This window comes from Podarcis pityusensis, assembly GCF_964106645.2.
Source record: "Podarcis pityusensis genome assembly, chromosome: 17".
Taxonomy (NCBI): Eukaryota; Metazoa; Chordata; class Lepidosauria; order Squamata; family Lacertidae; genus Podarcis; species Podarcis pityusensis.
The window spans coordinates 4,333,348-4,357,596 of record NC_138042.1 but is presented as its reverse complement, the minus strand read 5'-3'; the positions used below and the strand labels follow the sequence as shown (position 1 = coordinate 4,357,596).

General features: G+C 42.9%; 1 protein-coding gene across 22 annotated transcripts in view; it reads left to right on the top strand.

The window, feature by feature from the left end:
* LOC308466563 (uncharacterized protein) overlaps positions 1 to 24,249 on the top strand; it is a 65,498-nt gene that overhangs the window by 20,268 nt on the left and 20,981 nt on the right. For 6 of the 22 annotated variants that reach the window (XR_013980893.1, XR_013980894.1, XR_013980895.1 and 3 more), the window contains one exon: positions 112 to 1,348. The exons of 12 other annotated variants lie outside the window; for them this stretch is intronic. Coding sequence is in view for 4 of the 10 variants with exons in the window: in XM_080987386.1 (XP_080843512.1) it covers positions 112 to 267 (156 nt within the window). In the remaining 6 variants the exon portion in view is untranslated. Of the gene's footprint in view, positions 1 to 111; positions 1,349 to 24,249 lie in introns of those variants that run through there. 4 more of the 22 variants (XR_013980896.1, XM_080987388.1, XM_080987387.1 and 1 more) reach the window with 2 other exon arrangements.

The window sequence follows — 24,249 nt, the reverse complement described above, 5'->3', positions numbered from 1 at the left end:
CCAGGACGGGGTTCAAGCCCCTGCGGTGTCCCTGCTTACTTCCAATGCAACCTCTCTCTCTCTCTCTCTCTCTCTCTCTCTCTCTCTCTCTCTCTCTTTCTCCCCCTTAAGAACTTAATGAAGCAAAGTGCTCCGCTGATGCGTCACTGGTGTGTGTCTAAGACAAGGTGGATTACATGGATGCTTCCCATTCTAGCACTCCTTGCCATAGGGAACAAAATACGTACAGGTGAAACTTGGAAAATTAGAATATCATGGAAAAGTTAATTTATTTCAGTAATTCAACTTAAAAGGTGAAACTAATATATGAGATAGACTCATGGCATACAAAGTGAGATATGTCAAACCTTTATTTGTTAGAATTGTGATGATTATGGGATACAGCTGATAAAAACCCCAAATTAACAATCTCAGAAAATTAGAATATTGTGAAAAGGTGCAGTAGCTATTCAATCCACAACACCTGCAATGGGTTCAGTAGGAAGCACAATCATGGGGAAGGCTGCTGACCTGACAGTTGTGCAGAAAGCCATCATTGAGACCCTCCATAAGGAGGGAAAAGCCTCAAACGGTAATTGCAGAAGAAGTTCCCAAACTTTGTTCCCAAAGTGCTGTATCAAAGCACATTAATGGAAAGTTATGCGGGAGGGAAAAGTGTGGAAGAAAAAGGTGCACAAGCAGCAGGGATGACTGCAGCCTGAAGAGGATTGTCAGGAAAAGACCATTCAAACGTGTTGGGGACTTTCACAAGGAGTGGACTGAGGCTGGAGTTAGTGCATCAAGAGCCACCACACACAGACGGATCCTGCAGATGGGCTTCAAATGTCGTATTCCTCTTGTCAAGCCGCTCCTGAACAAGAAACAACATCAGAAGCGTCTTGCCTGGGCTAAAGAAAAAAAAAGAACTGGTCTGTTGCTCAGTGGTCCCAAGTCCTCTTTTCTGATAGGAGCAACTTTTCCATCTCATTTGGAAACCAAGGACCCAGAATCTGGAGGAAGAATGGGAGGCACACAATGCCCGATGCTTGAAGTCCAGTGTGAAGTTTCCAATGCCAGATGCTTGAAATCCGGTGTGAAGTGTTGATTTGGGGAGCCATGCCATCAGCTGGTGTTGGTCCACTGTGCTTAAATGACCTCGCCCCGTTACTAAAACTGGTGGATGCTCACAGCCGTAAACTAAATGCATAAAAATTACCATTCTTCTATATGCAGATGATATGATTCTGCTCTCACGAACTAGAATTGGCTTAAAGCGTTTGCTAATTGCCTGTATCGACTATTTGTCTAGCATGAAAATGAGCATGAACTTCAATAAAAGCAAAATAAAGGTCTTTGGAAATTCTTGTAAGATATATAGTTGGGTTTTTGGTGGGAAACACATCCAGCAGGTATTCAGATTCAACTGTTTGGGGATCACTTTCCATCACAGGCTCTGGTGCACTGCGCAGTGGCAGTAAATGCCAGCAAGCTGTCTATGCAGGCCATATTGCGCTTTTTTGCAACAAGAGGTAACCAACACATCCCTTCTGCCCTAAAGGTTTTTAATGCTAAAGTTAGAGCCAAACTGCTCTATGGAATTTAATCTGGATGTCAGGGTTTACCCAGTCACTGGAACGAGTGCAGGCAGCCTTTCTATTGAAGATTTTCACTGTCCCATGCTATGTACCTTACGCAACCTTGAGTCTAGAGGGAGGCCAACATAAGCTAGAGACAGTTGTCTGGACGAGTTTTCTTTTATGCTGGCTAAACATTTGTTTTTCAGCAGACAAAGATACTTTACTTAGCAAAGTTTTGTCAGACCCCTTTCCTTCCCTTCTCCAGGGCTACAACTGTTTTGCACAAAGTTGGGGCAACTTGGGCTTTCAGATGATCTCCTGGGTGCTGGGGCTTTTCCAATGGCCAAGGCCATGTTAAAAGTTAAAGAAAGTGAGCAGTTGGGTCCCACAAGGATCAGAACCGCTATTATTTCATTCATTTTGTGATCTGGAATTAGTGCTGGAGACTATTGAAAAAGGAACTATAAGAGGGTAGCAGACATGACAGAGGTTAGAAAATTAAATAAGATAAAGTGGTTAGAGAGAACTTTTCATCACTCTCCCAAAATACTGACCTCAGGGGCACCCAGCGAAAGGAAGAACCACTTTATTCCATGAGAGATGAAACTGTGGAGTTACCTGCATGAAGATTTGGTGATGGCCACAGGAAAAAAATATTATTGGGACAAAAATTCTGGCCCACTGGTCTTATGTACCCGTTTAAAATTAACTTTGGGAAATTATTCCAATAAAAGAAACCATGCCAATATCTAGAGCTTTCTTAGTGACATTTCTGAGCAATTGCACAGAAAGGTAGAGACAGAGACACTGAATTAAAGCCGATCATTTATCATTTTCCTGTATAATTTTATATACATTTGTGCCAAGAGAAAGGCAAAATGGTTAGAACTAGCAGGATACACACAGGTGAAGGAGAACTGAGAAAATCAGAGCTTGGGTTCGATATTAAAAAACTATAATTTAAACATTTACTTAACAGTCACAAAGATCAAATATGCACAACTTTCTTTTGCAGAGGTCATCCTGCAATTAACTCATGCAGCCTTCTCCTCTGTCTGTCCACATGCTCATCATATGGAGACCTGAAAGCATAATACAGAGAATTATATGCTGAACATACATTCTTCATTCCTCCTTTCATAACAACTTTCCCTAAACATTTGTCTGAACTTTTAGGAAGATATTTCAGGCTTTAGGTGCCATCATAACACTAATGTTTCAAAAGTGATAACAACAGGGCACTTTTGACAACTGGAAAAGGCACTTCAGGTGTGGTGTGGTGGTTATGAGCGGTGGACTCAGTGGCAAAGCTGCAAGCTCTGGCACTGGGGGCGGAGAGCAGGTGAGGGCGTGGCTTGCACGCATCCCAGGAGGCATGGAGTGCGTCCCGAGGGTGTGGTGCGCCGCACGTGGGGGTGTGATGTGCATCCCGGGGGCATGGCGAGCATCCTGGAGACGTGGTGTGCCGCCAGTGGGGACGTGGCGCCTGGTGCGCCAAGGGAGCGTGGCACATGTCCGGGGGTGGCCATGATGGCACCTCAACAGAATGGTGGTGCCTGGTGTGGTGGGTTCACTCCACACCCCTTCCTCTGCCAGTGGGTGGACTCATAATCTGGTGAGCCCGGATCTCTTCCCGGCTCCTCCACATGCATCTGCTGGGTTACCTTGGGCTAGTCACACTTCTCTTGAAGTCTCTCAGCCCCACTCACCTCACAGGGTGCCTGTTGTGGGGGAGGAAGGGAAAGGAGATGGTTAGCCGCTTTGAGACTCCTTAAAGGGAGTGAAAGGTGGGATATCAAGTCCAAACTCTTCAGGCTGCTATTATTGCACTAAGATACACTGTGGGACGAACAGATACTTCACTTTGTTAACGGAGAAATCTGAGGGCTCCCTTGGACAAAAAACAAGGATACTAGCCAGGAATACCAGAGCAAAACAGCAGCCGGTAGGCTTGGTCTTTATTGTAGACCGTCACGACAGGACCCCCACCTGCCACAAGGTGGAACAAGATGGAGGCCCCGAACAAAAGAGCCTCCAAACTTTTATTAGCTGCTAATCTCCATGTTACACCCCCCAAACTACACCTCTAATACATCACGGTTACATCATGAAAGGGGAGGTCTGGTGGCAGTAATCTAAGCATCTTAGACCCTTCCCCATGGTTCTCCTTGCCCTCCACCAAACACCCATCAAGTGAAGCAAAAGAGATATTTGCATTTCCCTGTTTCCCAGCCAAGTTAATCACACCCTTTTCTCTTCATCTGGATTTGTTATTTCTGGAAGGGCTACCGGTCTGGCACTCAGGTTGCCAGGAATTATCACTCAGGCAGAGGGGCTGCTGTGTAGCTGAGCTCACATGTCTATATGAATTTCTGAAGTTTTCCCAGTGAGCCAGTACATAGATACATTTATCAGTGAATTGTTACATTTGGTATTGTGCAGCAGAGGCCCTTTGAATAGATAGGAAGAAACTGTGAGGAAGTGTTTTGTGGGGACAAGTCACAAAAGTGATTGTGCTGATTTTGGTAGTGGGCTGCATGTGCATGATATCTGCTGGAGGGGCAACCCCCCCCCCAACCTATGCATAAATTCCTGCAACAACTTAGACTGCACTCTTCCCCAAAACTGGACTGGAAAAAGACAACTGCAACATGCTTAGGTCACAAGATGATGCAGGTGTTTCCCCAAAACCATCTGCGTTTGGGTGACTCAAGTGGACTCAAACATTGACATGAGACAGCCATTGTAGCATCAGAGTGGAGGTAACTAAAGAAAAGATGATCCTTAATTGGCAGAAATGACTGGCAGAATCCGAGACCAGGGAGAAGAGTCAGTGAAAGAAGACTGGAAGAAATTTAAAGATTATTTACAGAAATATTGTAAAATTAAGGAATCTTAGAAGGATGTTGGATAGAAACTAAGTGGTTTCCAGCTGTAATGCTTTAAGAGATACGAAGAAAGGCTTACAAATGGGTAAAAGCTTAATGGTAAGGATTTGCTGAACTAACAAATTGAACTGGAATACAAAAAAGGGAGGTACGAGGAGGTCCGGGGAAATAAGAGCAAGGAAGATAGGTTATGGAAAATTAACGTGTTTTTAACTGTTTTATTTTGTATGTTTTTTGTTTTTTGTTTACTTTTTTGTTATATCTTAAAAACTTTATACTTTTTTGTATTCTGTATTTTCCTGTATTTTTTGAAACTTTAATAAATATCATTAAAAAAAAAATAAAGAAAAGATGATCCTTGTGGGGGGGGCTAACAAAATCTGCCCCCCTTCCCACGCATCTATCTGTGAAGATGTTGGTGTGCTGGCAATCAAAAAATGTGTGGGGAGGTGAGACAAGGTTTTTTCTTAGCTATACATGCAGGGAGGGAGCAAAACTCCAGTAGAATCATGCCAGCACCTCAGTGGGCTTCCCTCAGCCCAACTGGCTGCAGTGTAGGTCTGTGAGGCCCTCACTTCATTTATAGTCCCCTTTCTCCCCAGTGGGGACTCCAAAAGAAACACATCCTTCTCCTGACCTCTACTTGGTACTTACACCATGCCGCCAGTTCTAGTGGTGCGTCCAGCACCTCAGGGGCTCCCCTTGGTTGCTTATGAGAAGAACAGGCTCTACATTCCAAACAAAATGGTGGTGTGCCTGCTGTTAGCTACAGGGACTGAAGATACTTCCCCCCAGGTTTTGTCCCTGATCAAGAATCAGTTAAGCACTTCCATACCCCATGCCTTTAAAGTGCAGAATAAACTTGGCCCTTCCATGAATCTCATTGAAATCTATAACATTACTTGGTTGTGTCCCAGCATATTTTTGGGAAATGTCACAATTATAAAGAGTTTGGAAGAAGAGCTTGGACTTGATATCCCGCCTTTCACTCCCCTTTAGGAGTCTCAAAGTGGCTAACAATCTCCTTTCCCTTCCTCCCCCACAACAAACACTCTGTGAGGTGAGTGGGGCTGGCCATGTCAGGAGTCCTTTGCTTATGTGTTCCAGCATGGCAGGGGGTTGGACTAGATGGCCCTTGTGGTCTCTTACAGCTCTATGATTCTATGATTTTTATGGTTCTATGACACTAGCTAGTACACTGCACTGTTCCATTAGATCAGGCATAGGCAAACTCGGCCCTCCAGATGTTTTGGGACCACAATTCCCATCATCCCTGACCACAGGTCCTGTTAACTAATGATCTTGGGAGTTGTAGTCCCAAAACATCTGGAGGGCCGAGTTTGCCTATGCCTGCATTAGGTAGATATTGTTGCTATTTTTTAAGTTTAAGGTTATGTATACAGTAGCTGGCATCTATTCGTCTTTGAGCTAGCGTGGTGTAGTGGTTAAGAGTGGTGGACTCGTAATCTGGAGAGCCAGGTTCGCTTCCCCGCTCCTCCACATGCAGTCTGCTGGGTGACCTTGGGCCTGTCGCACTTCTTTCTGAACTCTCTCAGCCTGACCTACCTCACAAGGTATCTGTTGTGGGGGTGGAAGGGAAAGGAGATTTTTAGCCGCTTTGAGACTCCTTAAAGGTAGAGAAAAGCAGGATATAAAAACCAACTCCATGAATAAGAATTCTATGGAAAAGGACCATCCCTGCCATGATGATGAAAACTATGTGTTTAGATTTTGCTGTATTATACCAACCTGTGGAATATGACAGTTCGCATTTTCAAAATCTCTTTGGCCACAGTGGATTGACAATCTGGACACACAAAAACCTCTGGAAGATCTTTTGAATCAATGCCTATGCAAAAGCAGTCCTTGCAGCTTCCTTCACAGTAAACCATAGATTGGTCACACTCACCACTGGGCTTCCTGAACCCTTCCTTCAAAAAACATAGTGACCAGCTGCCTTCAAACAAGGTAGGTAAAAGATCTGAGCAATAGGTTAGTGTATCCTTCCATCCCTCTGGGCATGATCTAGACCCAGTAATGTGACTCTCTTTCAAGCTTTGTCTCTTTGTGGGAGGAGGAGTGGCAATTTCAATTGGAATATATTTTTCTCGTCCTTCAAGATAGGTTTTCCCAGTGTAATGTATTATTTCTTTTGCAATCCAGGGTCTAATGGCGGTCATATCCTTTTGTGTGTACTGTAATTGGGCAGCAGAAGCAATCAGATGTGCAATGGTACATGCGAAAGGACCGCAGTCACTGGAATTACCTTGCCTGGTTATATCAGTTGGTGCAAAAAAATGACCAGTCCGCAAAACTATAGGGACAGTCTGAATCCATCTTATACAGACATGCTAAGAAGGATGTTATTGCATCAATCACAGAGTGGTTCAATCCATGGTTGGAATCTAGGTAGAGCATGGTCTTCCTTTTAAAAATGATTACTACCAGTATCCAGTGGACTCCACTGTCATTTACTGGAATAATCCAAACAACTTTCTTTAGCACTCCAAATTTCAAACAGGGCTTTCACTGACAATTTTTGACACATGAGGGTCTGAATGAAGAGGCAACTGAATGGGAAAATTGTTCCATCGTGACCTAGCTCTTTGGTCATGATCACCCTGGAGGCAAGAAATGCATCTATTATGCGGTCATTTATCCAGTTCGATCCTTTCAGTGTGTCTATGTCATAACCATACACACAGGTGTTGGCAACTGAACCCACAAGTTCCTTGGTTTGTAGACTGAGTGTGTTGAAGGTACAGTTGTGCCATGGGGGAACTGATGTAGAAATCATTGATTTGCCCAAACACTTCTAATTTTGCGTTGAGAATATGGGGCTTCTATCAAAAGAATAAATATTGGTCACTGTCAAATCCTCTTTCCCACTTTTTGGAGTGGAGGTCATCTGAGGAGCAATCTTTGGGGAAAAGACGGACAACACAAGGCTTTTCCTTACTACCCCTTACCACAAATACACCAAGCTATTAAATTGTTCAGTACCGTAAAGCCCTCTAGTACCATTTGACAAACTGATGGTGCCTTCTCATAGCTTTCATCTTTCTTAGGCCGCGGAAGTTCTCCCCTTTGTACAAGATCCATGATTTGTGATGGATCACAAGCTATATGAGGAAAGACTGTATGTTCTGGTGATCTTGAGTGTCTGATAAACTGAGGCCACAAATGAAGGTTTCCAGTGTTACATAGTCCACGCAAAGTTTCTCTCCAGTAAAAATTTTGTATTGCATATAAGGATAACACCATTGCTTCCATCGTCATTTCTTTCCATTGTGAAAGTCTTTTTAGAGCTGCATGAAAACTCTCAGAGACATTTGTGGTCATTCCACTTTTTTCTTTATATATGTTCAGTCTCTTTAGAATCCAGGCCCCAGCATGATTTATTATTGCTTGGCGCAGGTCTTCCTGAAAGTAGTCCAAGAATGCTTTGCTCCAACCTGTACTGAGTTTATCAAATTTGAATGTGTAGTCTTGCTCAGAATTTGACCTCAGAAGATCAAAAAAGTCAGCAAGGTATGCCTTGGTATCCTCTGAACTGGCCCCATGTTTTTTCAGCCAAAACACGATGTCTCTGCGGATGTGACTCCACTCTGTGGCTCTTGAGCAAAACATAATCCAAAGCCTTTTCTATTCCTTTTTCTCTGTCAGACATTATGACAACTTTTTCTGAATTGAGCAATGGACACTGATTTGGAAGGGTTTCCAAAAATCTCCTGTGATTGTCCTCTCGCCTGCTGTCATGCATCATGAACATTACAGGAATCAGTGGTGATTCAGCGAAAAGCACATTTTGAAATAATAAAGTAGATAGGAAGAAGTCTCCAAGTTGAAAAGTTGTGTCATATGAAAAAAGCATAGGTAAATCTCTCTTCAGTGATGTTATTTTCCCAATTTCAGACAAAATATCCTGTAGGCCCATAACAACAATCACTGTAGGAGAGAGAGAGATATCATGGATGAAGCCTTCAAGGAGTTCTGTTAATTCAAAAACACTGTACAAATCATCACGACTGATTTGTGAACGTTGTCTTTCAAGCTTGTTTGTTTCTTACCTAAGGAAACAAAAATCAAAATTATATGGAATGCTTGTAAAGTACAGTGGTACCTCTGGTTACATACTTAATTCGTTCCGGAGGTCCGTTCTTAACCTGAAACTGTTCTTAACCTGAAGCACCACTTTAGCTAATGGGGCCTCCTGCTGTTGCTGTGCCGCCGGAGCACGATTTCTGTTCTCATCCTGAAGCAAAGTTCTTAACCCAAGGTACTATTTCTGGGTTAGCGGAGTCTGTAACCTGAAGTGTATGTAACCCGAGGTACCACTGTAGTCATGAGAGGTCATTTCATACAACAAAATGCTGTTTAAAAAAAAAAAAAAAAAAAGAGCCAGGGAAGCAAGGAAAAAAGAAATTTAGGAAGCCATATCAAAGAAATAAACCGAATTAGGAAAAAACCCAAATAAACAATCCATAAAACAGGCAAGAAAATGATTACAATCACAGCATTCAATGATAATCAATGAAGAAATAGCATGGAAAGTTAAAAAAATGAAGCCGAAATTCTTTGAGCATGCAAACAAACCCGGAAAGTTGTTAGCATGGCAAGTAAGGAGAAATCAACAGATGAATTATATATATAGGTAAAATTCATTCCAAAGGGAAATTTCTAGATAAAACAAAAGAAATAAGGGAAGCCTTTTAAAAATATTTTCAAAATTTATACAAAAGAGGAAATGAAAAAGCAATCAACATACAGGAATATATAAAAAAGAGTAAACTGCCGAAGATAAAACAAGAAGAGATAGTATTCTTAAATACACAAGTAACAGACCAAGAAACCTCCGAGGCAATAAGGCAAATAAAGGTGGGCAAATCACCAGGAACAGATGGATTATCTGCAAAGTACAATAAAAAATTTAAAGAACACCTTGTAAATCCAATGAAAGATATAATGAATGAAATATCAACAAAAGGGGAAATTCCAGAAACATGGAAGCAAGCTTATATTACCTTGATTCCAAAACACGATACAGATTTGACCTTGGTCAAAAACTATAGACCTATTTTATTTTTGAACAATGATTACAAGATATTAGCTAACATCTTCGCTAATAGATTGAAAAAGGTCTTAAATGTTTAAATACACCCAGACCAAGCGGGATTCCTTCCAGGTAGGCAGATGAAAGATAATATAAGAAATATTTTAAATGTAATAGAGTATTTAGAAGTAAGAAATGAGAAAAAAGCAGCAGTGATGTTTATAGTTGTGGAAAAAGCTTTTGATAATGTATCTTTGGACTTTATAAGGAAAGTGATGGAAGAAATGGAATATGGAGAAAAGTTTATAAAAGGGATACAAGCTGTATACACAGAACAATGTGCAAAACTAATTATTAACCAGGTGATAACGAATGAATTCCAAATTGGAAAAAGGAATCATACAAGGATGTCCGTTATCACCTTTATTATTCATTCTGGTCATGAAGGTTTTGAACAGAAACCTAAGAGCAGACAAACAGATTATGGGAATAAGAACGGGGGGGAATGAATTTAAGTTGAAAGCATTTGCTGTTGGCTTGGTAATTACAATTGAGGAAACAAAACTATGTCTCCCTAAAGCTTGTGAGAAAATAAAAGTTTGGGCGAGTGGGAGGATTTAGATTAAATAAAGGAAAGACAAAAATACTAACCAAAAAAATGACGGAACTGGAGAAAAAAAATATATAATAATTATAATAATAATAATAATTTTTTATTTATACCCCGCCCTTCCAGGTTCAAAAACCGGTCTCAGGGCAGCTAACAACAAATTTAAAACACTTAATTATAAAAGCAGCATAAAATACAGTAAAAAAAAAAGGAATAACAATAAAATTCAAAATTCAAAAATCAGTTTAGGGGAAATAAGCATTGGATAATCCCCAGGGCTAGCTGGCTGAATTGGTCCTACTTGGGCCTGCGAGGAGGCCAGGGGAGAATTAGCTGTGGGGTCTCAGAGCAGGTGATCTTCATAAAAGGGGAGGGGGAGGGAAGAGAAGGGAAGGGACATAAAAGATCAGGCTGAATTCAAATCAAAGGTCAGGCAGAATAGCTCTGTCTTAGAGGCCTGACGGAAGGAGGTTAAATCCCGAAGGGCCCTAGTCTCATGGGACAGAGCATTCCACCAGGTTGGAGCCATCACTGAAAAGGCCCTGGCCCTGGTGGAGGATAGCCTGACTTCCTTAGGGTCCAGGTCCTCTAAACTATGGTTATTCATGGACCTTAAGGTCCTCTGCGGGGCAGACCAGGAGAGGCAGTCCCATAGATACAAGGGACCTAAGCCACAAAGGGCTTTAAAGGTCAAGACCAGCACCTTGAACCTGACCCTATACTCCACTGGGAGCCAGTGCAACTGGTAAAGCACTGGGTGAATATGCTCCCATGGCAGGGACCCTGTGAGGAGCCTCGCTGCAGCATTCTGCACCCGCTGGAGTTGGTGGGACAGTTTCAAGGGCAGCCCCATGCAGAGCGAATTACAGTAGTCAAGCCTGGAGGTGACCGTCACATGGGTCACTGTAGGAGATTACAAAAATAGAAATTCATTAAAAAGTCAAATATTTAGGAATTTGGCTTGATAATAAAAAATTAAATTTATATAAAGACAACTATGAGAAAGTTTGGAATGAGATGAAGATAGATTTGGAAATTTGGAAGAGAATGAACCTCTCCTTGATGGGAAGGATAGCAGCAATAAAGATGAATGCATTATCAAAGATGTTATTTTTATTTCAGTCAATAGTGACAATAGTGACAAAGCAACCTTGTCTGATATATAATGAATCTGGAAAAAAATGTTTAAAAATACTTTTGGTAAGAAACCAGAAGAATTACTCCTATAAATTGTAGATCAAGATATAAAAAAAGAAAATCAGAAATTATGTATGCAGCAACAGTGTCAATAATTATATTAGCACAAACTTGGAGGGCAGAAGAAATACCAACAAAAGAACAATGGCAAGGGAAACTTATGGAAAATGGAGAACTTGCAAAACTATCAGATAAACTACATGAAAAGGACAGCAAAGTCTTTAAAAGAGAAGGGGGACCATTTTCAACATATACGAAGAGGCAACATAAAGAAATGCACTCCTTGGCAGGGTTTGAGAAAACAATCACAATTGTATGCAGCAAAAAGTAAGATAATATGCATTCTGTGAAATTTGGGGAAAACAACATGCAGGGTGAACAATATGGAAAAAAAGCAAAATAGGCGTATGAGGGAAGTCCAGGGGAGGAGGGTGAAAATATGAAAAATTGTTAAAGATATATCATTAGAAGAAGTATACATGGAAAAATCAATTAAAATATTTTTTAAAAAAGTTTGTTTCTTACCTGCTCCAGGTTTCGTGGCTGAGCTACAGGTATATGAGCTGAGCTGGTTACAGGGTCATTACAAAGGTCTTTATAGATTTTTGAAGGCTTAGCACTTGTATCTGAAATCTTTCCTATTACTGAAGGCATTGTCCGTACATGTGGTCTTAGCAAATTTCTCTTTCTGTCACCATGAGGAAGTGCATGGAATTCCCTCTCATTTCCAATATAGTGTTTCAGAACCATTTCACAAGAAGGCTCTAGCAGTCTATAACTGTGCCTTATGAAGTTGTCTGTTCTTGAACAAGTTTTGATTTTATGGTGAAATTTCCTCAGCTTTGGGTTAATTCTCGGCCATCGTCGGACACCACAGTTGATCCAACAATATTGATCACAGCGCCAATCATTTATTTTCTGAGGAGAACCTTTGAATGAATACAGAAAGACATCATCACCAATAGGCTTGCATGGTGGATCATTTACAATCTTCTGATAATCAGGATGAGATAGAATATGAAGGGCTTCTTCCACCGTAAAAGGAGTGGATTTCCTGCAGTATAAGATCATTGTGAAAAGTCCTCCACTCTACATAATTGTGAAAGCTTGTTGCATAAAATATTTTTTAAAAAAACAAACATGGACCACGCAGCTCCAGGTCCTTGGGGGGACTCTGTGAGTCCACTAGGTAAAGAGGATCCCCTGCGTTCAGAGATTAAAGAAGCAGGCACTACCAAGGCAAATTGTATAGGAAAGAAGTCTGACCTTTACTGTAAAAGCAACTGCTATAGCAGGGTCCGCACTCCTCTGGCAGCGAGATGAGTCAGACCTCGAACAGAAGGTGCCCCCCACTTTTATTAGTTCCCCAAATTCCCAGTCCCACCTTCAATATTTCATCATTGCTACATCATTGATGCATCCCACAAGGGGAGGTACGGGGCAGTAGCTGGGTAGCAGATAGCTGTCTTTTCCCACCCTTTCCCCATCTCCTGACACCCGTTAACACAAGACACTAAAACTATTTACAGTTCCTGACCCCTCTGGTCAAGTTCCTCACAATTCTTTTGTCCCCTGGAGTCCAACTCCATTTCAGGGTTACCCATCTTTGTGATCTGCCTGGCACTTGGGTTAGGTGTTTCCTCCTGCGGTGAGGCCATTTGCCTACTGACTCCTGGTAAATGGCTCTCTTTAGTCGCCCTTTAGGCCTACCTTTCCCTGTACAGAACAGGACTCATGGAAAGAACAGCTGTTTTCTAATGGATTCCTAAAGTGTCTTGTACAGTTTTTATTATACAGTGAACTTTATTATACATGAACTTTCACACTGTAACATTCTAACTGCCTGGGAGGATACCTGCATTCATAGAGGCTAGTTACAGGTAGGTAGCCGTGTTCTTAGAGACCAACTAAGTTTGTTATTGCTAAGAGATTTCATGTGCATGCACACTTCAGATACTTAAGGCTGTCACTGAAGTGGATACATTACATTTGGCTGTGGCGCTGTGGGTTAAACCGCAGAGCCTAGGACTTGCCGATCAGAAGGTCGGTGGTTCGAATCCCCATAACAGGGTGAGCTCCCGTTGCTCGGTTCCTGCTCCTGCCAACCTAGCAGTTCGAAAACACGTCAAAGTGCAAGTAGATAAATAGGTACCGCTCCGGCGGGAAGATAAACGGTGTTTCTGTGCGCTGCTCTGGATCGCCAGAAGCGGCTTAGTCCTGCTGGCCACATGACCCGGAAGCTGTACGCCGGCTCCTCGGCCAATAAAGCGAGATGAGCGCCGCAACCCCAGACTTGGCCACGACTGGACCTAATGGTCAGGGGTCCCTTTACCTTTACCAGCTTTACATACTCTAGTTGGTGCTGTTTGCTAACATTCATTGGTTGGAGCTTGACAGGTCATTTAAACAGACAATTCAAAGCACCAGGTCTATTCATTCACTAGATGTGATAGTGCAGTTTTCTCGTTATTCTTTGGCTGTCTTTATTAAAAGGGCCAGTAATGCTTTTTACTGTGTACACTCTATCTAATGGTTTCAGGTAAGTAAACATGAAATAGCCGATACCAGAGAATTGTTTGATTGCACGCACGGCAACTGTACTGACCGTGCGCCCTCGGCCGCTCTACAGCTGGGGGGAGGCAGCGGGCCATCTTGTCACACACACCCTGAGGTGGCCCCCGGGGTAGGGGTCACACTTAGTACACCCCTGCAGCCAATCAAATGTACTGTGACCAATCTGAAGTCATGCTGGGCACAATTCACCACTGATCCTGTCCTGTCCACTTTCTGAAAACACGTGGTGGATTCCAGGAAAGTTGTCAGCAGGCCCATGGGCACCACATTGGAGACCCCTGATTTCCATGTTTGCACTGTTGGCAAGAAAACTTGCAGTTAAACCTCCATTTATAATTCCCCCCCCCCAAAAAAAACTTTTGTCACAAAACCTTTTGTAGTTTAATTGACGCAAGACACATTATTGCTTTTCATGGTTACTTTGGTGGTCTCCATCTAGTTGGTTTGATATTTTACATTCACAGTTAATATCATCACCATCTCTGCCTTTGATATTCTTCAAGGTTGGCAGCATCAAAAAATTTCCAGGTTCAGTTCTTTACAGTGGAAGCTATGGATATGAATGTCACTTTAATACAGTGTTCTTGCTAACGCAGAACCATTTCAGTTTTTATTTCACACATTCCATGGACATTGGTGTGATCTAATTTGGTGGAGTCTATTTAACAATCATGACGATTCCTTAAGGATCAAAGTATTTCATATATTGTTTGTTCCTTGGCTGTGCTCTGTGGTTTTTGTGGTTCATTCTGTGGTCGGTCACATACATGGTTACAGGAATTTCAGACATTAATCGTGGGCGGGACGGGAGGCCAGGAGGCCCCATGAGTACACACTTACGATGAAAATAGCACAAACATCACCCACCCACCTAAATGCTTTTCCATGGCCCGACTAAATTGTTACAATGTATCCAAATCAATAGACCATGTCTGATTAATCAACTGTTTCCGCTTTTGAGTGAAAGTGTTTTTCTTGCTACATAGGACCCCATAGCGTTTTCAAGTATTCATATAAAATAAACCACACCACGCATCTGCACCATTCCGCTTTTGATTTACAGGAGGAGGGCTGCCAAAGGAGGGAGGTATGGAACACGTGACTGGCAGCCATAATCCTTTCTGCAAGAAGTCATGTTTGCAGCAATCTCCCCTTCCTGAAGATAAGGTCACACGCAAGTGCCAGACTGCTCCTCATTGACTTACTGTGCTGGTCCCGTGGGTTACCCGAGAGGTGAGGTCCAAGTCCAGTCCGTGGTCAAAGGTGCAACGGGGAGGCAGTCCATAGTAGCTGAAGCTGGGTGCAGGGCAGGGAGTCGGGTGAAGTCAGGAGCAGGCTTGCAAGCAGGGATCCAGGGCGGGTCAGGAGCTCAGGCAGGCACTAGCAACCAATAATGTTGCTCCCACAACTTGGGACTGGGGCTGGCCGGCTTTTGTCTGCCCTGATGCATAGGGCGGCCCCGGTCCTCTGGTGACTCGCCTCTCCTGGCCTGGAGGCAAGCACTCCTCCTGCGGGAACTTAGTTCCCTCTGCCTCTCTGCCCTGAGCCTCTGCAGCTCAGGAGAGGCTGGAGGGTTACCGGCCCCAGAGGCAACCCAGAAAACTGTGAAGCCATTATATATATATATATATATATATATATATATATATATATATATAAAATTTGTATATATATATACAAATTTAGGAGGATAGGGAAGTACAGAAAGGGAAAGGGAAAAGGGGGAGGGGATAGATAATATTGATAGAGAGATAGAGGGATAGAGAGATATAGATAGGTAGGTAGATTAGAAATTTAAAAGACCTATAAAGATTATCAAATCCTACAAAGTACTGAGCGCAAATATAACAGTGAATCACAATGGCACAAAATAACTCAGCAAGCTGACATTTCCCAAGAGTTAGACAAAGGTTAGTGTACTAAATATTATTTACAATTCTTGGTAGTTTGCTATTAGAGAAATACCAGATATTTCTTCAACACCTCAGGACGGACATATTTTCCACTGGATTTTGATGAACACCAGTTCGCTTATAGGAGAAAGAGGTCAACAGATGATGCCATAGCCACAGCTTTTCACCTTGCACCGAGTCAACTGGAGAGACCGGGGAATTATGTTAGAATGCTGTTTATTGATTATAGCTCGGCTTTTAATACCATTCTTCTGGACATTCTTATTAAAAAGCTGATGGACCTGGACCTTTCCCCTACCGTCTGTGGTTGGATTAAATACTTTCTGAGGGATTGCACACAAATAGTGAGGATTGGGCCTGTTACATCTACCTCTCTGAAGCTCAGCACTGACACCCCACAGGGATGCGTGCTGAGTCCCTTCCTGTACTCGTTGTCTACATATGACTGTATTTCATCTGATCCATCAACTGCAATCATTAAGTTTGCAGATGATACCACCATAATGGGTCTAATTACAGGTGGAGATGAATCAGCGTATAGGGAGGAGGTTCAAAAAGTTTCCACATGGCACCTAGAGAATAACTTGCACCTAAATATCAGCAAGACAAAGGAGATGGTGTTGGACTTTTGGAGGAAGAGAGGGGAACTAGCCCCGTTGTATTTCAGGGTGGGTTGTGTGGAGAGAGTCTCTTCCTTTAATTTCCTGGGAGTTTACCTTAGTGAAGACCTCACTTGGAAAATCAATACAACCCCGGTGGTTAGGAAGGCCCAACAGAGACTCCATTTCCTCAGGGTCCTGCAAAAGAACAAGGTCAAACAAAAACTGATGATCTCCTTCTACCTGGCCACAATAGAAAGTGTCCTTTCATACTTTATTACAGTGTGGTACTCTGGTTTGATATACATCTATATCCTCTGCAGCCAAAGATGGAGAAGCTCTATACAGTCAGCAAAAGCAAGACCTGGAGCTGACTGTGGCTCAGATCATCAGCTTCTTATAGCAAAATTCAAGCTTAAACTGAAGAAAGTAGGAAAAACCACTGGGCCGGTAAGATACAATCTATTTTTTTTAAAAAAAATATTTATTACTTTTCCAACAATTTAAACACTACAAAAAAAGAAATAAACAATACAATACAATATCAATCAAAATGTTTATTCGGCTTTACGCCCATCATAAAGCACAACACACAAAACAAATCAAATAAAACAGCGGTCTCGTACAAGCCACAAGTAATATAACACAATTCACAGCTCACAAGGACAAATATTGGCAAATCAAAACAGAAATTTAAGATTAAAGTTAAAAATTTAGGCACTACGCTAAAATCAATATCTGATGTCAATATCAAAAATTCTTATAACTATCAATAATCAGCTAACATTCCATTCCGTCTCTTGTACGAGAGAACGGCTGTTAGGAATTTAGCAACCTGTAGAGTAATATAAGGATCTACATCTTGAAGAACCCAGGCAAGCTGTAGGTCTACTGGTTTGTCAGCCATAGGCTGGATTATGGAGTTTAGTATACTAGCACGAGCTGAACTGTACATAGGGCAGATAAACATAACATGATGTAAAGATTCAGATGTTTTCATTTCACAAGCACACATTGAAGGGACTTGGCCCTTAGTGAATCTATGTCTCAGCACGTTTGTTGGAAAAACATTGAACCTGGCTCTAATGAAGGCATATCGGTGAGATGCGGCTATAAGCGATGTTAAGTAGGACGGAGCACGATAGATAGGGGTTATGCCGAGATTTAACGGCGAGCAGGCTCCACCACCAGCTAAGAAATTTTGGTATAGCTCCACATCATCCAGCCTTTGATTTATACACCTTTTTGCCGCGTTTAGATCCAGTTTGAGCAATTCCGTGGGCGAGATCTCATAGGACAGCAATTTGGCATGGATTTTTCCTGACCACAAATTTGTGAAGTCATCCCGCCACATGCATTGAATGAGATAGTGGTTCGGGAGTTTATGCCATAGGGATATCCAATAAATCAAAACTCTCCTCCATAAAACTAACTCCACTGAGGGGATCTTCATTTCTAAGCGAATAGCCGCATTACTTACGCATGTTGGTAGTTTTAAAAGTCGGCGTAAGAATTGGCTTTGAAGCGACTCTAAAGGTGAGAGGTTTGCAAAGGCAGCCCATAAAGGTGCAGCATAGGCCATTGTGGCCATCACTTTGATGCTATACACTTTCAAGGCCGCAGGGATGAATAAGGCCCCCTCAGAGTAGAAAAAACGGAGGAGGGAGTGTGATAGGGCTTTTGTCTTGTTTTGAAGATATTCAACGTGCGCTTTCCACCCTAAATTATATTGAAAATAAATTCCTAAATATTTAAATTTATGTACTTGTTCGATTTTCGTGCCCTCCAATTTCCATGAATATAATTTTCGACTCCTTGAAAATATCAGTACTTTGGACTTGGTGTGGTTGATAGACAGATGATTAGAATGGCAATATGATGCAAAAATCTTTAGTGCCCTCCTTAAACCCACTCTGGAGTAAGAGAGTAGTACCGCATCATCTGCGTAGAGAAGTAAAGGACAACGATAATCTGCTATACGGGGGGTGTGGATAAATTTTTGTGAGTCGATTAATGGGTTCCTCATATCACTGATAAATAAGTTAAAAAGAAGAGGCGCTAAAATACAACCCTGGCGTACACCCTTATTTACTGGCACTGGGTTAGTTAGGTCTCCAGCAGGGGATATTCTTACCCTGGCCACGGACCCGGCATGAAGTTGGGAGATAAGCCACAGGAGCCTTCTATCTATTCCCCAGCAGGCAAGTTTATCCCATAGTAATTGCCTCGGAATACTATCAAACGCAGCTTTCAAATCTATGAAGGCTGCGCAAAGTTGGCCCCGTCGAGGTGTCGAGTATTTCCGGGCTAAGTGATAAAGAATAATTGCCTGATCTGTTGTGGATCGGTTTAATCTAAATCCAGCTTGCTCATGCCCAATCAGGTCAGCCTCAGCTGACCACTTCATCAGCCTTGCCAGCAAAAAACGGGCATATATTTTCCCAATGGACGATAGCAGACTGATATTCCGGTAATTCCCTGGGTCACCGGGAGGGCCTTTTTTGTAGATAGGAATTATAATGGCCTCCTTCCACGTTCCTGGTATTAAGCCCGTGGCATTTATTGCGTCAAACGTTTTAGCTAAAATCCCTGCCCACCATGCAGAATGTAGCTTTATAGCCTCAACAGGGACCAAATCTGGCCCAGGGGCCTTACCAGTTTTCAGCTCAGCTATCAATTCTAGGATTTCAGCAGGGTCGGTATTGGGCCAGACGGGAAGGGGATTAGAAGGTCTCCAGTGAGTGGCCGGAGCTTCTGCCACTGAGAAATATTTTCTCAGGAACTGCTCCCATGTAGGGGCCGGGATCACCGTTAAGGGGTATTTCGTGTTTCTTCCCTTTATTAAGGACCAAAATTTCCGGGAGTTATGAGATTTTGAGGCAGAAATTATAGTCTGCCAGCGATTTAAATGCCATTCCCGTTTGGCCGATTTCTGGGCCTGTTTGTATGCTTTTTTAGCCAGGGAATAAGATGGAGGTAAGGCCAGAGCGCCGGAAAGTTTATAGTCATTATATATTGTATGTAGATGGAGTCTGGCTAGTTTACAAGCAGAGTTGAACCAAGGGGCGCCAAATTTAAAATAATCGTTTTTAACTCCATAGCTTGGAGAAGTAAAAAAGCGAGTTAAAACTTCTATCAGGCAAGAGAAAAAATTCATACAGGTAATAGGATCACGCGGGACTATTCCTACGTCCGGCTGATCACCAGGAAACTTTTCTCGGATAAAATCCGTATATCTATGGGCGAGGGCAGGGGACCATCTAATCCCCTTTATTTTAGTGGACGGCTCCACAATCACCGGGATTGGGTGGGAGCGCTCGAGCAGGTGCCAGTCAACACATAACTTGGTTGTCAGGGGAAGATGGTCACTAAATTGGGCATTATCAATTTTAAAAGAGGTGACATTCAAAAATAGATCCCGGGAAACCAATACATAGTCAAGAACACTGTTTGATTTTAACCCCAGATGGGTGAACTCTCCTGGTATATCTGGAGGACACCTGCCATTTAATATAATTAAATTAAGGCGTAAAGCCATCTGGTAAAGCATCACTCCCGCCTTATTGACTTTTACATCCTTTGATATTCTAGTGGGGATATATACTAGATCGTAGGTTTGAGCGCCGGGGTCGACCCACCATTTAGACTTTATAAGAGCCTCCCGATTTGAGGCTATCCGAGCGTTAAAATCGCCTCCGGTAATGGAGGGGACATTAGGATATTTAAGATAACAAGAAAGTAAAAAATCCTCTAGGGATTCCCATCTAGAAGTAAGATCAGCTGCTAACCCTCCCGGGGGGAAATAGACATTTGTAACCAATAAAGAGAAGTCTCCACCAGAGATCAGTCCGGTAATAGCATAAGGCGGAAATGCGTGCACTAGTGAAAGTTTAGCCCAAAGTTTAAGGGAGATACCAATTGTAAGGCCACCTTTAGGGCGGCCACCATTCATTGACGGGCTAGCAGGCAGACATATAAACTCAAAGCCATTTAACTCAATTTCCTCCTCCACCCAAGTTTCTTGTAATAGTATGATAAAAAAGGAATTAATATATTTTTGGAATTCTGGATCTGATTTTTTACTTTTCCATCCAGCAATGTTCCAACTTAATATTGAAGGCTGGGGTTTCCTCGTTCCTCCAATTGACTGTCATTCGGAAGGTTGGCTCAACTTTAATACGGGAAGAGGGGAGCCAATAAAAAAATCAGTTATCTTCCTCTGATGAAAAACCTCTCGTAAAAGCTGAGTGGGAGGATTTACAAGGTTGTCTGACTGTTGAACTTGGCCACTCGATCTACTAGGAGTAGGACCTTGAGCAGGGGCGGCCCCCTTTTCCAAAAGAGTTTGGTGGGCCACCCGGTGTGGTCCATCTATCTTGTCAGAAGTTTGGTCTCTCTGTAGTCTGCTACTGGTCTTTTGGGCTACTTGATTTATGTGGCCTGTTGGATCTTCAATCAGTTCCGTCACTGGTCTTGCTGTTGAATCCATAATACTCCGCAAAGAGGAATAAGGCTGGGCGAGTGGGCTATTTGGGAAGGTTGGCAAAGGCACCTCTTCTCTTGATTGGTCAGTGCTATAAGAAGGTTCCAGGTCTGGCATCGATGAATGTGTAGAAGGGGATTTTTCCTGTTGTGTGCTGCTTTCTTCAGGTATGTTTATCAAGGGACGGTCATGTAAATCTATTAAGAGCACGGAGGGTTGTTCTGGTTGGAGGGAAGGACTGGTAGTTGCTTCTTGGGGTTGTATCTTATCCTCCATTACCGACATACATTTAGCATTAGATATTGCAATATCCATATGAACTGGTTCTTCTAGGATGTCATGCTCGCTGTACATAGGTATTCTGGTGCTGAGCTTCCTGATAAGTTGGGTTTTAAGCGATTCGAGTCTATTAATAATTTCTTTTTGTTCCACCGCTGGTAAATCTGCAAAGGAGGCAATGAGTTCGATCTCTTCTGGTGGTGTCAGGCCACTTTCCGGATGGTCATTGTTCTTTGCTAGGGGAGTGGAGGCCACATGACTCATCTCCTGGAGGAGAACACCCACTCCGGTGGCCACTGGTGGATCGGGTTTAGCAGATTTTAAGCCCTCTTTGGTTATTGCCTCCAACAGTAGGGGTTTAGGCGTAGGGTCTATAAAGGCTCTCGTTGGTGCTATACCACAGCGAAACAAAAAAGCTTTCCTTCGTAATATGATAGTGGGAATTTTTGTGGATTGGAACGCAAGCAGGACTCTCTGTGATTTATGATGATAGACAAGGGGGAGGACTGCACAGAGGTCAATCTGTGTTGCCTCCATATTTAAAAGCACCATTAGGAGTTCCTTGGCACCGCCCAGAGTTCTCCATCTTGGGTCCCCATTTTGTATAGTTAGGCACACTTTCCTTGGTGTTAAAATCAAGGATTGATGACCTAATTGAAGGTTAAGGTTGTATTTAAATTTGTCAGTACGTTTGTTATTTAAGGACAAACTCCTCGTCCCCTTCCTCTCTTCAAGAGACTTAACACCGGCTGACGCTGGAGAGGTAGTAACTAGCTTTTGTTGGAGGCTGTGCAGCTGGGACGAAAGATCATCTAGTCTTTTGAATATACAGTGCAAAGTTTTGATTATTAAATGGGACTGTTCAAATGTCATATGATTGGCTGTGCCAAGGACCAGTTCCTCCTTCTGAGGAGAGGCTACACTCTTACTGTTGCCCACATTGCTTGTTATTTGAGGTATTATTCGCTCTTCGTCTTTAAGTGCTGACACGCAATCAATCAGAGGGTTAAATCGGTTCTGAGTTTCTACCGTGTAGGAACAATCCAGTAGATTACTCCCTTCCTTAAAGTGACATGGTTCCACCCTTGTTTGCTTTGATCTCGGAAAGGGAATGGGGACTGTCTCCTCCGAATCTCTAAGACGTTTCCCATATCCCATAATTCAGATATCGAGTAGAGGGGGGATAGTATTTTAACGTCAACTAAATATTTCCTTCAAGCCTGCCAGCACTTGCAGTGGGGGTATATTTCACTGCCTGTTCATATGAAAGTCGGCGTCTTCACCTTCACCCTCACAGTCCGGCAATTTAGTTCGACAAGGAGACTACCGGTAAGCAACACAGACCATTCCTTTGAAGTCCTACTGAAGCCTTATTTACCTAGGGATCCATCAGCCACGCCATCCCCGGACCTTGGAGGGAACAAAAGTACCAGGAAAGCAAAAGCTTCTTTGGAGAAAAAGTTTATTGAAATCTGTGCACAGAAACAATATCTGTACACAGAGACAACCAGCTGGATAGCTCCTGAAAATATACTGGCTGTAAAGCAAGACACTTCAGCAAACTTTCTTATACTCTCTGAGCACTCTTCCCCCCTCCCATACCTTCTCAAATTATTCCCTTACATGGCACATCTATATTGCTTGCTAAACACATTTTATTGCTTGCTAAACATTCCTTCCCCTCTCCTTCGTACACGTGTCTTTTCTCATCTTTGCATTAGTAAGCATAAGACAGGAAAAGGGGCCTCTTTAGCAGGCCTGGTTAAATCTGCACTTTTGACCCGCCAGCCAAATTTAGCAGGTCTGGTTAGTTATTGCTAACAGCAGCGGTTTCTTGCTAGCTGGCTAGGCAGGAAACGAACTTTTGACCTGTCAGCCAAATTTTGCAAGCAGTCACTGTCGGTGTGCTAACTGTCTGGCCAAAATTTGCAGAAGTAAGATTAGCACAGGATTAGCACAGGAATTTACTGCAGATAGTATTTGAGAGCAACCTTTCTTAGGTACAGAGTTCTAAGCACAGAAAATATTGAGAGAAACCTTTTCCCATCTCCCTTTACTCCCTCCTCTTCTTTTGAACAATCTATTACTTAGATTCGTTCTGGGGTAGGGGTCTATATTCTCTCATTACAGCAATCACGCGAGGTCCCATCATGCGAGACATCATCTTTCCCATCATATTCTGCAAGCATTGCATCAAGCAGGGAATACAAAAGCAAAAAAGCAATAGAAGCATTATTGGGCCTATCACCATACTAACCCTGTTGGGTGGATTGAACTCTCGTGCTGCCTCCCTACTGACCAGAGCATATGGAAGCTGAAATCCTGGGGTGGCAATTCTTACTGGCACTTGTTTAGCAATTTCAATGCACACCTGGTTAAGGCTCCCACCCCTGCAATACTTGCATTAAGATAGGTTCCGTCCCATCTAACGCCTGGATTAAGATTAGAACCTGGTCCATCAGATGAGGTTGGTATAGTAACCTCATCAAACCCGTTTCCAGTAGTCAATGAGCACGCCATCTCTTACCACCGGCAAGACGAACCAGTCGTAGCAGAGGCCAGCAGGCCAGTAAGGGCGGTATGGCTCGGTAGGGTCAGGGCTGTGGGGCATAGAGCAAATCAATACAGAATATAACAGAAAAAAGGAAAAGAGAAAGTCCTTATGAAAGTATTAAATGTCCTGGTGGACTTCCTGGATCAGTCCCGGCACGGGTTTTCACGTTGGGGACGCTGCCCGCGGGCGTCCCTCCCATCCATTTCTTCAGCTGTGCGTTGAGATATCAGCTTCCGGTGTGATATCAGCAGAGCGGTCCTCAGCGGAGGGTCTGGAGATGGTCAGCCGAAGGGGTTAATCAGGATTTAACTGCACAGTTCAATCTGTAGTGGTCACTCTGGTGTGGTGGACCCAAGGGGTGATGCCGGCGAATTTCACGGCGGTGGGTGTGGAGAGCAGGACGGTATAAGGTTCCAGCATGGTTGTAGCTGCGTCCGTGCCCAATCGTTTACCCACACTTCATCACCTGGCTCGAACTGATGCAGCCAACACACAGGGGTTGCGAGCCTGGGTCCACCTGTCGAGACAAAAGAAAACTCGGAA